Source organism: Pyrus communis, chromosome 15 (genome assembly GCF_041283825.1).
Source record: "Pyrus communis isolate YQ-2024b chromosome 15, ASM4128382v1, whole genome shotgun sequence".
Taxonomy (NCBI): Eukaryota; Viridiplantae; Streptophyta; class Magnoliopsida; order Rosales; family Rosaceae; genus Pyrus; species Pyrus communis.
Genome location: NC_142579.1, coordinates 31,936,885 through 31,954,132, shown reverse-complemented (window position 1 = coordinate 31,954,132; position 17,248 = coordinate 31,936,885). Strand labels below are relative to the sequence as shown.

Here is a 17,248-nt window from a genome sequence, read left to right as displayed (position 1 = left end):
TGCTTTGTCGTTGTTCTTTGAAAGATTGCATGATATTCATTGTGATATTTTGTTGGGACATAACGACTTATGTGATGAATATTTGAATGTACTGAAGTAATGAACTACGAATCGCTTGATCCCTATTTAGGGTACGTAGGCAGTCTAACAAGGATGTTAGATGCAGCCATAAAGTCTACGAAGAATAATTGTGCATTCAGATCTTAAGTTATGTTTGACCTTTTTCCGGAGGCAGGGTATGTTAGAGACCAGTATTTGGTGACGTCACGTGTCAATCCTGGACATATGTCGGGATCGGGGCGTGATAAATATTATTTCTGCTATTAGTATAGCTAGCTGTGTACTGCCTATTGGTTCCATAACTGTTGGTCTCTCCCGAGTTTAGTACATCAATGCAAACTAGTGTACTGCCTATTGGATCTATAATTGTTGGTCTCTCCCGAGTTAAGTTATAGAACCATTGAATTTTGGCAATTAAAAGCTCCAATCATGATCTCTTCAAGCTGACAAATGAATATTGAACACCATTTCTTTAAAACTAAGTCTTAAGATTGATTAATTACACTATTTTCTTCTTCTTCCTCCTCCTTGAAATTGAACTCATACAAAGCAAGCATGCATGTCTCCAGTTCTGCTTTCTTAAGCCAGAAATAATAATTTTGTTCAACAAAACCGATTCCAATAACAACAACTATGAGCCTGTGACCAAAACCAGAGCCAGAAGCAAACCATATATCTTAAACTATTATAATACGGGGAGGAGATTTGAACTTAGGTACAGGGAGGTGGACGCACTACCCAGACCAACTAGTCTAACCCACATTTGTAGACAGCAAACTGAGTTCAGTTCTCATCAGTCCTATAATCCTAGTCAAACACTGAACCAAGAACACAGAGAAGAAACAAACTTTACAAAAGCATTAACAAACAAATACACATTTCGAAATTCGAAAGAATTGTAAGTCCTTAAGGCATCAGGCAGAATGTTTACTTACATCTGTGACCATGGCTTGAAGAGCTTGAGCAAGAAGAAGGGAGAAGACTATATATTCACAGGAGAATCGGAATTCTTAAATTTCAGGTAGACAGGATGAGGGCTCACTCCAATAACCCAATAACATTCATACTGTTCCCACTTTACCACCTACTCAATCCATCAGGTATGGAGTTTGAATACAAAATGCCTCGGTATTAATTATAATTGGGTAATTATATTTAAATGGCTTGTTCTCAAGCTCTGTGACCAATGTGGGATAGAGAAATTCTAACAGGAATACCCACATTGATGAGAGAAAGCGTTATGGAAAATCAAGGCTTGTTTTGTTTTTATATTTCTTTCTTAAAAAATACTACATCAGGTAATTAAATGAGCTATGGCCCCACCTACATGTCCAGTTCAACCTTTTAATTTAGCTGCAAATTCACACAAGTTGTTTTACTGTAATTTTATATAAAAATACTACAAGTTGAAAGGTTATAAAAATACTACAAGTTGTGACACAACCCCTCAACCTTTTAAATCGCAAAAATTTATTCTATAAACTTAATTAATTAGTTCAATCTTCTCAATTGAAGGAGTAATTTACTACAAATTCCACTACGGAGAAGCGGTGTCAAATCCTCTTTTGAAAAAAATTAGAGTAAAATAACTTCTAAACTCTAAAAAATTGAAATCAAACGAACAAAAAATTCATAAATTGATTCATACCTTGGTTGGAGGATTCAAAACTTCAAAATCATCATTCAACAATAAAAAAAAAAAATTATTTTTCTCTATGAGAGCTATTAAGGTTTTAGTCATAATGAACGTAGGATAAGCAAAGAGGATCGTATGGTTTAATTATAGTGTTTGAGTTTATTGATAAATTTGAGTTTTATTATTAATTTCGTTTTGTACTTCATAGTAATTATGCAATAGGGTAAAATTAAATTCTTAAGTTTAGGCTAAAATCGGCAAATATTGTCGATATTTCTGACATATATGTTAAATATCGGAGGAACTGTTATATTTCGTCAAAACTAATGTTTGTCAATCCCTATAGTTTCATTCTAAATTTTCATCATTTCTATCGAAAGCAACCGATATTCGATATATCCATTGATATATCCAAGTACTGTAGTTAGCGATAGAGAATCAGCCAATTGTGTGGCTTCTTACAACGTTATGATTCCAATTTTGTAATACTCTCTTCTTTAACTTATCCTCCTTTCTCACTCATCTTTCCCTCACTCTCTCTATATATGTATATCCAGTGAGCTTTGCCTGCACAAAGAGGCAGCCGAAAATGGAGGTAACCAACAGGTACATTACTATAAAATCCCCCCTCGACGACGGAGAACCGAAAGAGTCAGACTTTGAGGTCAAAACTTCACCCCTTGCTCTATCAGTTTCCGCTGGTTCCACTGATGTCATCGTGAAAAATCTCTATGTGTCGATCGATCCGTACCAGCTCAACCGCATGAAAAGGTTCAGCTCCTCCCACAAAACCATAAATTATGCAGCTGCCGTCGCCCCAGGAGATGTAAGCTCTGAAACTTATTTGTTACAAAATTCATAAAGGAAAATATTGTTAGCACTCAAACACAGACATTTTGGGCCTCTTATTTTATTTATTAAAAGGAAAACTAATGAAAAAAATTTGAAAACTTTGAGTTTTAACAATAAAGACAAAATAAAGAGTAAAGTAAATAATACCATGTTTGATTTTTTAGTGTAAAAATGTGATTTTAAAGTGTAAATAGCAGCTTCCGTCTCAACATAATTGAGTTTTTTGATTTTTTTTTTTTTATGGTGATGGCAGGAAATTGATGCTTATGGTGTGGCAAAAGTTGTGGCTTCTGGGAATCCAGAGTTTGAGAAGGATGACTTGGTTGTGGGGTTCATCAGTTGGGGAGAGTACACTGTTCTAAAAAAAGGGACCATGTTTAGGAAATTTGACCCTTTAGGATTTCCACTTTCTTATCAAGTTGGAATTCTAGGTAATTTTACTTCATCGTCGCAACGATTGATACTCCAATATTGGCTCAAGGCATTTTCCATGTTTATATCTTCTTACCCTTAAAAATAGAGGCACCCAGTGTCCTTGAATCACGTAATTCGTTGACAATTGGATTGATTTGGTTATTTTGAATGTCACAGGTTTTAGTGGACTTACAGCATATGGGGGATTTTTTGAAGTGTGCAAGCCTAAAAAGGGGGAGAAAGTTTTCGTATCTGCAGCTTCTGGATCGGTTGGAAATTTGGTCGGACAGTATGCAAAACTCTTCGGTTGCTATGTTGTTGGCTGTGCCGGAAGCAAAGAAAAGGTAACCTTACAAAACTTTTCTTTTAGGTACACTACGTTCAATCGGAATCTGTTCATGAAAATTGATCCGAATGTTCTGTTTGATAGGTCACATTGCTCAAGGGAAAGCTCGGATTCGATGATGCCTTCAACTACAAGGAAGAGCTCGATTTAAAGTCAACTCTCAAAAAGTAAACCTCTCTTTGATCCTATCGTTTTGAAGCGAAATACGGGTTAATACTAAATTGGGTTTGATCTTCAGGTACTTCCCGGATGGGATTGATATATATTTTGACAATGTGGGAGCTGAGATGCTGGAAGCAGCAGTTGAGAACATGAACACCTTCGGTAGGGTTGTTGTCTGCGGCGTGATTTCTGAGTACACAGATGCCGGAAAGCGAGCTGCGCCAAATATGCTAGACGTTGTTTACAAGAGAATTAAGATCCAAGGGTTTTTAGCAGCTGATCTCATGAATGTGTACTTTGATTTTATCTCCACCACCGTGGATCATCTTCGCACGGGCAATTTGCAAGCGGTTGAAGACATCTCGTGTGGTTTGGAGAGTTTTCCATCTGCTTTCATTGGACTTTTTCGGGGTCATAACACCGGAAAGAAAATGATTAAGATTGCAGATGAGTGAACATATGATATGAATCTCTCATTGTTGTTTGGTTTTACCTCCACTACTTTTATCTGCTGTAACAAAAAGTAAATTCACAAATAGGAACAAGCAGAACAAAGTCCACATAATCTCCAATTTTTAATTGCATTTGCCTTCAAATTGATGGAATATAAACATATAATATTAGCAGGTGATTAAAAAAGACAATGTGCCATTCAACCATTGCTTTTCAACGGCAAGTGTTGGTTAAGTCAGTTGACTAGGATAACGTATACGTTCCTTTCCAATTAAGTTCGATTTTCCTCGTCATGGATACGAGTAGTTCATTAAGAAAAAGAGTCATTGTTCTTGGGGCAAACAAACCAAGTACGTAAACGTCATAGGTTTCGAAGATACTAGTGATTTCTTTTAGAAGGGTTAAAAGTGCATTTTGATTATAAAAACGCATCAGGCTATGTCTAATAGAAAAACTTAAAAAAACTTATGGATTATGAAAATATTTTCTAAAAAAAGCAGATGCTATATAATTTTCAAAAAGCACTTCCAAGTATTTTTTTCTATAAGCACTTCCGAATTGTTTTTTTTTTTTTTCACTAAACACATATAACTCTTTATAAAAACTTCTCTGTGTTCACAATAAAAATACTTTTGAAATATACTTTGACTTTACAAAGTCATAAAATCCCACGCCCATGATCATTTTGATCAAGTTATACCCCCATATGTCCAAAGTCCACCTGGGGACTGCCCAAGGGTTACCCGCCAATTATTCAGAAAACCATTGGGAGCAACGACCTTGTTCCCCTCTCACAATAATTCAAAACCTTAAACCAGCTCAAGCAAATCCACGCCCACATCCTCACATGTCGTTTGCCCGAAAACCATACGCCATTACGTCGCTCCTCTCCGCCGCAGCAACCTCCAAAGATGCTTCCTTCTTTTCCTACGCTTGCACAATTTTCGAGCACCACCGAAACATCTTCATTTACAACACCATGATCAGAGGATACGTTCAGTCGCATTCGCTGGTTCCTGCCATTTCGTGCTACTTGGACATGCTGAATTATGGGTTTGTCCCGAACAACTACGCTTTTCCGCCGTTGATCAAAGCGTGCACCAAGGCGACCTCTTGGGGCTCAAAAAAACGAGGGGCACCAAAAAAAATTAAGCTGGTTCATATATGTATGAGGTTTTGTTTTATTCTTCATATATAGTAAATGCTCATATTAAATAGTAATATGTTTTAGATGACAAGATGGTTTTATTTGGTTTATGTTTCCGTGCCCACCCAAATTTATTTCCTTCTCTCAACATAAAGGGGTAGTTTCCCTTTTTTTTTTCTTTTTTTTTTTCATGTCTACTTTAAATAACAAACAAACATTAATTAGGTTATTAAATGCGGTATTTTCAGTAGTGGTTTTTTGTTTTCAGTTTGAATTTACTCGCAAAATCATGTTCAAGTTCGTCTAAATATAAATTTGGGTTTTTTGTATCTTTTGATAATTTTTTCAGGGTTAAGTAATAAACTGTGTTGTCATTATTTTTTTATTAAACAAAGTATTATTATTGGAAATCCAAAAATATCATCCTACATTTCTTTGTACAATTTTTCCTTATGATTTTATATATTTAGAATGAACCGCAACTTTTCATGAGCGCTCGAAAAACAAAAACATATTTGAATTACTATGTGCCCTTTGATGGTAGCAATTTGTTGCTTACATGTAGAAATTAGAGATCTTAAATATGAAAAATTCATTTCAAAGGTTTCATAATGTGCAACTAGCTTGTAGATCAGTTAGTTAAAAGTGTTCAACTTGTCATTCAAGGACTCGTTTTTGAATTCCCTCACCGTATTTTTTATGAGTTTAGTGTAAATTATCCTATCATTTGTCAAAAAAGTCATAATGTGAAAAAGGTTTATTTTCTTTAATATTCGATGTACAACATACGAAAAAAAATTCACGACCGGCCCTGGCGTGCACGATTCTCGGCCCAAATTTGAAGCTCAGCAGTCGATGAGTTCATGGTCATGTAGTTCAATTCGGGTACGGTGACGACTCTTGTTCTTAGCTCGCTGATCGAGTTTTATGCCGTAATCCACGGCTTGTAAATTGCAAAGGTGGTTTTTGATAAAAGTCCTGAAGGGGATGTGATGGTGTGGACGGCAATGATTGACGCATATGTGAAGACAGGGGATGTTGAGAATGCCCGAGTTGTTTGACGAAATGCCTGACAGAAACAGAGTGCAATGATGGCTGTATTCTAAGGTGAGCGACTTCGGAGAGGTGCTTTCTTTATTCAGGCAAATGCAAGAAGCAGGCACAAAGCATATGAGTCGGTTCTTGTTATACTTGTCACTACCTCTGCTCATATCTCGGTGCGGTCACATAAGGACTGTGGGTGCACTCCTAATGCTAAAAGGTGCCATGTTGATTTTAACACGAGATTGGCCACTGCTCTCGTTGATATGTACATGTAATGCGCATATGTGGAAGCAACTTTACGGGGTTTTGAGGGCATTCCTAATAAGGATGCTAGAGCGTTGAATGGTATGATCAGTTGCAATGATTGGGGATGCAAGGAAATCACTTGAACTGTTTGATCAAATGGTTGACAGGGGCCTTGACTTGTTTGATCAAATGGAAACCTTAACGGAGTTAAACCCAGGATTGAGCACTATGCGTGCATTGTTGACCTTTCGGCTAGAGCGGGCATGGAGGAAGCTGACCAATTTGTAGAGGACAAGATGGGAGGACTAGGAAGAGGGAACGCCAACGCATGGGAGGCATTACCGGCTGCGTGTAGAGTTCATGGGAATGTTGAAGTTGGGGACCAAATTTGGAAAAAGCTTGCTGGTACGGAAGTAGCGGACTGTGGCATTCATCTTCTTCCGTATAATATGTACAAGGAAGCTGGCAGGGAATTTGAGGCAAAGGAGGCAGAAATATGATCTTGGAAGCCGGAATGAAGAAGAAACCTGGTTCCAGTGTGATAGAGGCAAATGGCATGGCCGAAGAATTCCTTGTTGGTGATCTCTGTCATCCACAGCAGAAGAAATGGTTAATACTCTCAACTCCTTTAAATTGTTCGATTCTCGAACCTGATTCAGAGAAATTAATCAAGCATGACTCAAGAACACTTATCATTATGTAAACTGTATAATACATTACAGTACACCTTCAGCTTTTCAACTAGAAGAATATTGTACTGAACATTACCAGATATGGTAAATTGGTAAAATATACATATTTATATGATTGTAGGTATTGACTTGTCTTCCCCACTAAGTACCTATAGCCTGCTAAAATGCCCTTGTCAGCCATTATTACTATGAACTAAGATCAATGGTCGGCAACGCTTACTTGGTATAACTTATAAGACTAACATGGTCGTTTATCTGGATTCCGGGTATCAGGTGCATTGTTTCGCATGAAAATCTTCTGCAGATATCAAACCGGTGATGAGACGTTTTAGTCTTTCAGCACCTGGACCCGGCTTGAGAGTGGTGATGTTTTTTGAACTGTAATCCGGAACTGTCGCACTTCCATTTGCTTGAGTATTGAACCAGCCACCTGGTGCATATCCATCAGCACTGCAGCCTAAAAGCTCTGAGTCAATCGTGTCAAGAACTGACTCGTTCCTCCCAAATTTCCTGGCAAACGGCGCATTACTGTCTACCATACGCTGGAAATCATCACCGACGAGGAAATGTGGATGTTGTTTTGGGGGGGTGTCCCAAGATATGAAGTGGAGATCATGGTTCACAGTAGTGTTCTGAAACTCCTCAGCATTGCAGATGACAGTGTGGAAATACCCTTCTGGTGAAGAAAGGAAGTTGGCATAATACATAAGGACTATCCTTGGCAGATTGTCCCAGCCCCATAAAATATATTCGATAAAAGGACGGGAGAGCATCATCCAAGCAGAGCCTGAGGAAATTGTTGAGCAGAATCCAGAATCAGCTATAAGTTATATGTATAGAGGGACTTAGGGTTTAAACTTGAACAAATCAATTCGACCAAGCCGAACAGAGCAATAAAGAATATAACAAACGAAAAGAACTCACAACCTATGATTCGGAGGTGCATTCGCATAACTAAGATTCGTAAACTTTTAGAAGGAAGTTGCTATGAAACCTGTGTTACAGAACACCATAAGCAGTGCACTTTCTTCTTTGAAAGTAATATATAAGATATAACACGTTTCCAGACCATCAACCAGATACGTGCTAAAAAATAGTTTAAACTTCTCTTAAACCATACTTGGTGTCTAATCCTATCGTGTTTACCAAGTTATGCAGAAATTCTTTTAGTAGATGATATTTTTGCATTCTATCCTGCGAAAGATCAATAACCATTAAGTAGCTGTAGGAAACAAAATGAGAAGCAGCGGAAGCAGATATTTTCACCTGTAAACAGCTTATATGCAGTCGGTACGCTCCTTTTCTGTGAGATTGAGAACACATCTGATTTTTGCTGGCTATACAGCCCCGGATCAATTATAATGGGTTTTGCCCTCTGGTCCCTGTGGGGTTCATGGAATTTAAACCTTTTAGGAGCAGCTATACATATCAGTGTGTCCTACTTTCGAACTTGACCAAAACTTAAAAATTACTCCGAAATAAGGAAAGATGAACATACTCCTTCCAGCCAATGTCACTGGTGTGCTCAATGAAATTAAGATTTCTTGGAATGGATGACAAGACATGAAGCAAATCTGTTGGACAAACACGTAAATTAAGGTGTTAGGATACGACAATGAAGCTTATTCATTTAACCGCTACTCTATATTCAACGAAATAAAAGCACAAAAACTAACGGATTGAATGAACGCCAGAGATCACAAACGAAACTACAAGGCCTACCCCCTCCCTCAACTATCTGAATGCTTCTCAGTACAGCTAGCAATGAGCAAAAGCAGTAACCATTTTTGTGACAAGGCAATATAATTTTCTATTACCCTAATTTACGGGGAAGGGAAAGGACGAACACATTATCCTCGCCAACTGGCCTAACCCACGTCTGCCAAAACCAAAAGCAGTAATAAATAAGTTATACAAACTGTTTTGCAGCTGCCAAAATAAGCCTGAGAAACCAAGAAATCCAATGCAAGAATACGGAAAATATAGCAAAATCCAATGCTTAACCAAAATTAGCACGAATTTAGAAACAAAATTCATAAATTACCCAAAGCAGAAAAAATAGCGGTAGAAGAATCAGAAAGCCAAAAAATACATTTTGCTATTAAAATGCTGTAAATTTTAATTTACCATCTTGGGTCACCAAAGGGTAATCAGAAGCGCTCAAGTTGATAAACCAATCCCAGTCGCCGCCCTCCTTTAACAAAATCGCCGCCGCGTGCAGCGTATTGGTAACCATCGTCGGCCCTCTGTAAGTCACTAAATTGGCCTTCAGAACCGCCCTGACATTCCCCAGCTTTACAAACATCGGCTCCTCCTTCACAAACTTCGCCAAGTCCAGCCGCTCCTCCGCCGACGCCTCGAGGTCCAAATGCACCGCGTACTGGTTCCTCGGATGGTACAGCGCCTTCAGCGTCCGCTTCAAGCTGCCGCCGTCGCCGGCGGAGCCAGAGATCAAGTAGGCCAATCTAGGAACTGGGTCTTTGGATGTTTCCGAAATCTTTAGCTTCGATTCGACGAAATGGGGGAGGTGATTTTTCACATGGGGTCGGGAAAACCTTGAGGAGGAGGCGCTGGAAGAGGTGAAAACAGTGATGAATATTAGAAGGGTGGAGAGAAGAAGTGAAAGCACCAACGGTAAAAACCATTTCTTTTTCTTCTGTGGCTTGTTGGTCTCCATTGCCGGCGACCAAGTTCACAGCAAGAAAGAAGAAGAAAAACCCAAGATTTATTCAGCTGAGAAGGAGGAGAAAGATGGAAGCTTTTTTCATTTGGGGGGATTGGGTTTGGGCGGCGGAGGATATGGGCAAGTGCGCCTGGATAGGGGATCCGTGCTGAGGAGAGAGAAACAGAGAGAGGTGGTTGGTGGGGTTCACGGAATGAATGAATACAATATAGTAAGTGATTAATTTTTCGGTTTAGTGGGTGTGCTCAGAATCTGATTGCAGGAGGGAGAAACGTGAGGGGGACTGGAAGGCAACCTGCACTCTTTTCTTGAGCGACTTTCAGCAGTGCGGTTTGTTGCGAGTCAACTCTAACACGGTCGGTCGGAATGTTATTGTGACGGTATTTAATTAAGTTACATATTTATATTCAATGTTATATACCATTGTGATCTTTTAATCTAATTATGCACTATTAGATAAAAAAAATAAAAACAAATGACAAGTGTCCAAATTCAAGAGAAAGGGTCCGGGAGGGGGCAAAAGTATCCCTTGGAAGTAAAGTTTAGAAGTTAGAACCATGTTACTATTTAAGAAGAATCAACACGCGGCGGTCAATAAATGGCCAGACTCCAGAAAGTAAGCTAAATTAGCTGGAAAAATAAATATTTGCACCCTATTATGTGGGGGCATACATCATAGCTATATTTATTCATACAACACAATTTTGTTTCAATCATGATTGTGTACGGCTTTTTTTAGAAAATTAGAACTACCCTACGCAAATAGAAAATATCGCCGGAAAATGCCTCACGGCTGCCTGGCAGTCCGCCGGCCTGCCGGCGGAACAATAATATGTTATTTTAATTTAATATGAATTTTAACCATTATAACCGTCTCTGTGTAACTTTTAAAACAATGAAATATTTTTCTGTTTATTTTTTCTTTTGCAAGCATATCCGATTAGGATTTTTTTTTTTAACTTAATTCAAGCGGAAATGACCAGAAGCATTGTTAGTAGAGAGTGACTGCCAAAACCATAGATTTATTGCAACCTCAAGGCCACCCTCACTAATTTGGGACTGCACAATTTGCAACCTCAAGGCCCATTTGATGTCACCATGTTCTTCTTTCGAAAGTCTTTGATCTGAAACATGCAAGCGCGTTTGGTGGGCTAAACATGATAGGATACTGAATTTTAAACTGGTTAGGTTAGGATTAGAATAAATAGGTTGAGATATGTATTTAATATTTGGTGTAAACAATCAAATTGGATAGGTTGGGATAGATAAACGCATAACAGCTCTTCTGTTGGTCAACAACCATACAAACATCTCTATCGTCTCTCTTGGGATACGGGACAGCTAGCTTAGCTAATTGGCAGGCATCGAACAAGAACGCTGACCAAAACGAAAAAGATGAACACCGGCAATCGAACAAGTAGACCGAAACGATGATCGAAGGCCAAATCCAACGAAAGGATAACAACCAAGGAGAAGAAATTGAGCAAAAGAAAAAGATTGTGAGAGCGGGAGACGGAGATGAACTTGTATCCAAATCCAGTCCATTTTACCTTTTTTTTAATCAAACATTGGCAATAACACATCTCATCCCATTTGATGGACGACAAAATGCGTTATTTCCGAGTCTAATTTAATTGGAAATAATACATCTCATCTTGTCCATCAAACGGGGTTGTAATGATCAAAAAATTAACTGCATTGTCCTGCAAAAGATTGAGGAAATTCAAGACTAAGAAATTCTACTATTTAATTTTGTTCAGTAGATCATTGATTATAAATTTAACAAAACAAATTTTTTTGATATGCGTTTTATTATTCGCACATATTTTTTTATCTTTCATACTCAATTTTTTATTGTTCTAACAAATAAATTGAAGAATATCAAATGATAAAATTAAAAATAAATGTGTAAAAAATAAAAATATGCGTATAGATAACAACTCTTTTTTGAGTTTTGATACGTATGGTACTTCAGAGAAATGATAAACAATATCTTAACTTGGTCATCTCTGAGCACATGTCTAAAATTTGTATTTTAACTTTTTATTAAGATATTGTGTGGAACAGTAAAGAACAATACTATTTTTTATGTATAGATCTTTACAAAGAGTATGATTACTTCTAAACGAACCCAATTCAATAGAAAAAAAAAAAGTATCTAGATTAAAATAAACTCTTATACCATGACTACTACATTTATGTGAACAAATGTCTCCAAATTAATACAGAAGACATAACAAATAAGATTTTATTATGTGAAAACGTATTTTTGTAGATGACAACAACAATAGTAACTTAAATAATTATTTTTTGAAAAGAAGATAATCAGTGGAATCCAACTCGTACTAAAGTGAATAAACATAATTAATTTTATCACCGTGATAAAACGTCATCAGTTGAATACATTGTCTTATTGGTTTTGAGCACTGTTCTAAAAATCGACCTAGGCGGCCGTCTAGGTGCTAGGCGGTGGAACCCCGCCCCGATTTTGGGCAAGGCGTTTGGAAAAATCGGCTGGAAGCTAGGCGGCACCTAGGTGGTCCTAGGCAGTTTTTTTTTAATATATTTTTTATTGGTGGTATACTTATGGAAATGGTGTACCTAATTTGCAAATGATGGATTCACTACAAGTTCATCTAATAGTGAAACAAATTGGTTGAAGGGATACATACAAAGAAAAGAAATAAACTAAATACAACAAAGTTAAATAATTTAGTCTATGTCTAATCCAATACAAGGATCATGATTCATGAACAAGAAGAATTTAGTCTATCATCCAAATCCTCCTCATTATGATTATATGCTTACAGTTTTTAAATACTGAACTTTTGGGATGTATGTATTCTTCTACTTCTATTTTGCATTTTATCATTTTTTATTATCCATATAAGTATATGTTTTTTTAGATATAAATAGACACTTATGTACAAGATATATAATAAATTTACATAAATTCACCTAGGCACTAGACCCTTATCTGACATCCGACTACCGCCTAGCAATTTTTAGAATCTTGGTTTTAAGACACTATAATATTCTTCCCTGGAAAGTGTTGTTAATAACCGGTAAAACATCTACAAATTTGTTATAGTATTTCATGTTCCAAAATACCAAAATCCCACCGAAATTATCAAAAAGCCCATATCCCACAGATCTAATCCGACCGCAACTCCTCCTCCACCACTCTTCCCCCTTCCACACTGTGAGTCATTTTAGTGAGAGAACGAGATTTAGAGAGAGAAAGAGTCTCCTCCTTGTTTAAATCTCAGTCCTCTGAGAACCCTAATCTAGGGTTAGGGTTTTCAGATTTCAGATTTCAGATCCAATCTAACCAAACCCCCAAATTAGCGCTAGGGTTTTCAGATTTCAAAAAAATGGCGCTTTCAGAGGGGGTGGTGAAGAAGGTCCTCCTTTCATACGCTTACGTCTCCGTCTGGATCTTCCTCTCCTTCACCGTCATCATCTACAACAAGTACATCCTCGACCGGAAAATGTACAACTGGCCGTTTCCCATCTCCCTCACCATGATCCACATGGCCTTCTGCTCCTCCCTCGCATTCCTCCTCGTCCGCGTCCTCCGCCTCGTCGACGCCGTCTCCATCTCCCGCGACCTCTACCTCAAGTCCGTCGTCCCCATCGGCGCCCTCTACGCCCTCTCCCTCTGGTTCTCCAACTCCGCCTACATCTTCCTCTCCGTCTCCTTCATCCAGATGCTCAAGGCCCTCATGCCCGTCGCGGTCTACTCCATCGGCGTCGCCTTCAAAAAGGACGCCTTCAAGAGCGACACCATGCTCAACATGGTCTCCATCTCCGTCGGCGTTGCCATCGCGGCTTACGGGGAGGCGAAATTCAACTCATGGGGAGTCACATTGCAGCTGTTGGCCGTGGCGTTCGAGGCCACGAGGTTGGTTCTGATTCAGATTCTGCTTAATGCTAAGGGTATTAGCTTGAATCCGATTACTTCACTTTACTATGTTGCGCCGTGTTGTTTCGTCTTCTTGTGCGTGCCGTGGGTCATTGTTGAGCTGCCGGTGTTGAGGCAGACCTCGAGTTTTCACTTTGATTTCGTGATTTTTGGGACAAATTCGCTGTGCGCATTTGCGTTGAATCTGGCGGTGTTTCTGTTAGTGGGAAAGACATCTGCTTTGACTATGAATGTTGCTGGGGTTGTCAAAGATTGGCTTTTGATTGCATTTTCGTGGTCTGTGATCAAGGATACCGTGACACCTATCAATTTGATGGGGTACCTGATTGCATTTGGCGGTGTTGCGTACTACAATCATGCCAAATTGCAGGGGCTTAAGGCGGCCGAGGCGCAGAGGAAGTCTCAACAGGAAAATGTGGAGGCCGGTAGGTTGTTGGAGGAGAGGGACGGAGAAGGGAATGGAAAGAAGAGTGAGACTAAGGATTGATTTTCAAACAGATAAATTCAACACTGTGAGTGCGAAATATGGAGATAGGGAATTAGATCAAAGATAATCGAGGAAGGAAATGGAAAGCTTGTTACTTGGTCCGAGTTAGCAGCTATTGTTTGGGGGTATGTGGTGTTAGATAATTGTGTTTTACTTGCTCTTTGTTCTTGGTCATATTTTTGTTTTTATATCGAATAGTTCAATTTAGCTGCGGTCAATTTCAATTACCGGGGGGTTTGATGTTTGATCATCGCCGTGCATTGTGGCAATTTATCTTTATGAGTAGGAAATTATAAATGTTCTCAGACTCGTAATTAGTTTACAAAGAGAGCTTAAACTCATTAAGTATATCAATATTAATGTGCTTTATTCTTACTGTGTTATGTATGCCGGTTTGCTCTTATATTTTGCTTCTACTCAGTTGAATGCTTGCCCAATTTTGGTTTGGTTGAACACCAATTTTATAGCTGTCGTTCTCCGATTTCTTTGATCGCTGTATGACTTGCAGCAGTAAAATTGGTCGAAAGAGGCGGTATTACTTCATTCAGTGAAATGGTTGGATTTGAGATTTCTTCTCAAATTGTTGTTGGGTTTTCTGTCAGGACATTCTATGCTCCTACATATTGCTTGTTCTCATAAAAGTAAAACAGGTGTTCATACATTACTACCTGAACTTAAATTCCGGGAGGAAAACGAGTGTAAAAATCTAAATTCCCAACTCTATATATGGGTACACTGATTTTTTACTACTAGCACGTATCTTCCTCAGCAGGGGAACCGCCACTAGCGGCAGAATCCGGTGGTGGTGTGAGTTTTCGTGGCTTGAACTACCTTGCACAACAAATATATGCACTGACGTTGATGACGCCGAGAACGGTTAAAAGTCCCATAAAAACAGTCAAGCCTCCCCGGGTTTATGGTTTTTGCAAGCCATCCCCCATTTTTGCCTCCTATCACCTTAGTAACAATCCAAACCAAGTGACTACTGAAGAAGAAACCAAAGGATACGGTGCTAACGAAGAGGCCCGTGCTAACGACAAAACCAAGAAATCGAGCTGCCCGGTGTACGTGAAAGCGTTACCGGCACCCACCAGCAAGAAATTGAGGGAGCAAGAAAACCCTAATCAGCAAAGGACTCAATCCTCCGTTGGCTTTTGCCACTGCTAACTTCTTCCTCTCACCTAGTGCTGCTGCTCCCATCCCAATAGTTGCTAGTACAAGCCCAATTGCCATTTTCTGCAGTTTTGTGAAACCTGTATTGTTGCACTGCAAGCAGAAAAAAATGAGTCTTTCACTTAGAAATAACGTTACGTACGTGCAGTCTAAATTCACAGCCTGATTTCGCAACATTAATTTTTGTACAGAGAAGACGGTGAGAGAGCCAGCCAGTTGGATTTGAAAATTTCCGATCGACCTGTCCATGGTGGATGCTGCTTGTACAGAGAAGGTCATCCATCATCTGTGCATAACTAGTCCAAAATATGATGGTTGTTGCCCATATCGGAAGCTGTCTTATCACCATTTTTACCTCCTCAACCTTTGTAGCCGACCTTAACTTCTAAGAGCTTTCCTCAAAATCTTCTTCAGCCACAATGGCTGCCTTGTCCAGGAAGCTACATATCGAAAAGTTAATTGAAAATTACTACTGTTTATTTAGTTAATTTCCTATGATTGAAAGTACTAATTAATTATAACTTACTGGAACTGGTCTGTGTGTGTAATTCTTGAATCCATAGGGGAGTTTTCTAAGAGGCGAAGTCGTAAGCAAAAGGACATCTTTCTCTTCCTCGTAGCACCCACAATAACCTTGAGGATGTGAACAATGGGACTTCCCAAGTTTTTCTTATATCTGTATTTTCTAGTCCCACCCAAAAGCACTAAGATTGCTCTACGCATTGTAATGGATCATATTCTGTGCATAACGCTTTGATCCAGAGCGTCTTGTATGTAGACGAGGACTGTGACTGCGATCAAAGTTCCAAAGCCGATGAAGAGGATAAAACCTGTTGAAGTAGGCCCTTTGAGCCTTCCCCTTCTTGTCTTTCTCGTCGAATTGGTTGCTTCCATAACCCTAAGCACTTGATTTCAGGCCACCAATACCTACTGACATTGTATACAAACCAAGGTAAAAAACCCCCATTTGGAATCCGTTTGCTTGCTTGCAGTAGCTGGCGCTCAGACGACAAGGTGGTGGGTGCAGCTGTGGCAGTTTTGCTGATATTGCTAATATCGCAATGCACCGGAGTATGACATTTGTGAAGTATTTAGGATCAAGGCCACGTTTGGCGGTTAGGATTGGATTAGACCGGATAACTTAACGGTGCTTGTATTGCAGCGGAGTTTGCAAGAGTCTTGTATCTGCCGATTGGAGTTTGCAAGAGTCTTGTATCTGCCAAGGAAGGAATCGGCGATTAAGCAGCCAACCAAACACAGGAAGAAGTATGTGCCTACTGCATTTGTTAGCATATTGGCTGAAGTTGCACTAGGCAAATGCATTGTTCCACCTAGGAATGTCACCAGGTTCACTGCTATTCCCTTTGTGAAAAGCCTTCCGCAGAATTCGACCCCTACAAAGAAACAAATAATCGAAATTATAATTTCTCACCCTCATAACCGCAAATTTTGTTTGAATCTTATACTTCATCGTGTTCGCATCATAGTAATCACAGATCAAAATCAATGCTGCAATCAAGAAGGTAAAAACATGTACACAACCGTTATAAGCGCTGCGGAAAGCCAACCACCGGTTTTGGACTTGTCAGCCGGGTGCCCCTTGTAGCCCACAGCATCTGCAACAACAATCGAGCTCATTTCCCGCCTCCTGAAGAAAACTCGGCATTATTCATGTACGACTGTTTTCATGTAAGAAATAATCTGTAGTGTTCATGCCACAGTCGGAACGAAATTTATCATTTTTTTTTCTTCATGTTCAGCAATAGTCTACCGAAGATATTGGAATTTGTTCGGTTAATGGGTGCCTAATAAATTCCACAATTTCAGTGGATTGTGCCGGACATCTTTTTTGGGTTTTTTTTTTTTTTTTCTTTTCATTTTTAATTCATTTCTGTTCTATGATTATGGCATCGAAGAACTACTGAGGA

At 39.0% G+C, this 17,248-nt stretch overlaps 3 protein-coding genes and 2 pseudogenes across 4 annotated transcripts; 3 read left to right on the top strand and 2 right to left on the bottom strand.

The window, feature by feature from the left end:
* Positions 1 to 2,183: 2,183 nt before the first annotated feature.
* LOC137737586 (2-alkenal reductase (NADP(+)-dependent)) lies at positions 2,184 to 4,006 on the top strand. Its single transcript, XM_068477122.2, has 5 exons — positions 2,184 to 2,522; positions 2,802 to 2,979; positions 3,140 to 3,306; positions 3,393 to 3,475; positions 3,547 to 4,006. Exons 1-5 carry the CDS (start codon positions 2,286 to 2,288, stop codon positions 3,923 to 3,925), a joined length of 1,044 nt encoding a protein of 347 aa, XP_068333223.1. The 5' UTR covers positions 2,184 to 2,285; the 3' UTR covers positions 3,926 to 4,006.
* A 209-nt stretch (positions 4,007 to 4,215) lies between these two features.
* LOC137742918 (pentatricopeptide repeat-containing protein At5g66520-like) lies at positions 4,216 to 9,796 on the top strand (annotated as a pseudogene). The gene is made up of 3 exons (XR_015956147.1): positions 4,216 to 4,260; positions 4,640 to 5,015; positions 5,884 to 9,796. The product of XR_015956147.1 is annotated as a pentatricopeptide repeat-containing protein At5g66520-like (transcript).
* On the bottom strand, positions 7,025 to 10,109 carry LOC137748537 (beta-glucuronosyltransferase GlcAT14B). Its single transcript, XM_068488708.2, has 4 exons — positions 9,180 to 10,109; positions 8,551 to 8,626; positions 8,319 to 8,434; positions 7,025 to 7,839 (listed from the first exon to the last, which is right to left on the bottom strand). The coding sequence occupies exons 1-4, from the start codon at positions 9,727 to 9,729 to the stop codon at positions 7,322 to 7,324; spliced, it is 1,260 nt and encodes a 419-aa protein (XP_068344809.1). The 5' UTR covers positions 9,730 to 10,109; the 3' UTR covers positions 7,025 to 7,321.
* A 2,653-nt stretch (positions 10,110 to 12,762) lies between these two features.
* On the top strand, positions 12,763 to 14,522 carry LOC137734383 (putative sugar phosphate/phosphate translocator At4g32390). Its single transcript, XM_068473662.2, has one exon. It carries the CDS (start codon positions 13,110 to 13,112, stop codon positions 14,145 to 14,147), a length of 1,038 nt encoding a protein of 345 aa, XP_068329763.1. The 5' UTR covers positions 12,763 to 13,109; the 3' UTR covers positions 14,148 to 14,522.
* Positions 14,523 to 14,892: 370 nt separating this feature from the next.
* Positions 14,893 to 17,021, bottom strand: LOC148690867 (protein NRT1/ PTR FAMILY 6.2-like; annotated as a pseudogene).
* Between the last annotated feature and the right edge of the window lie 227 nt (positions 17,022 to 17,248).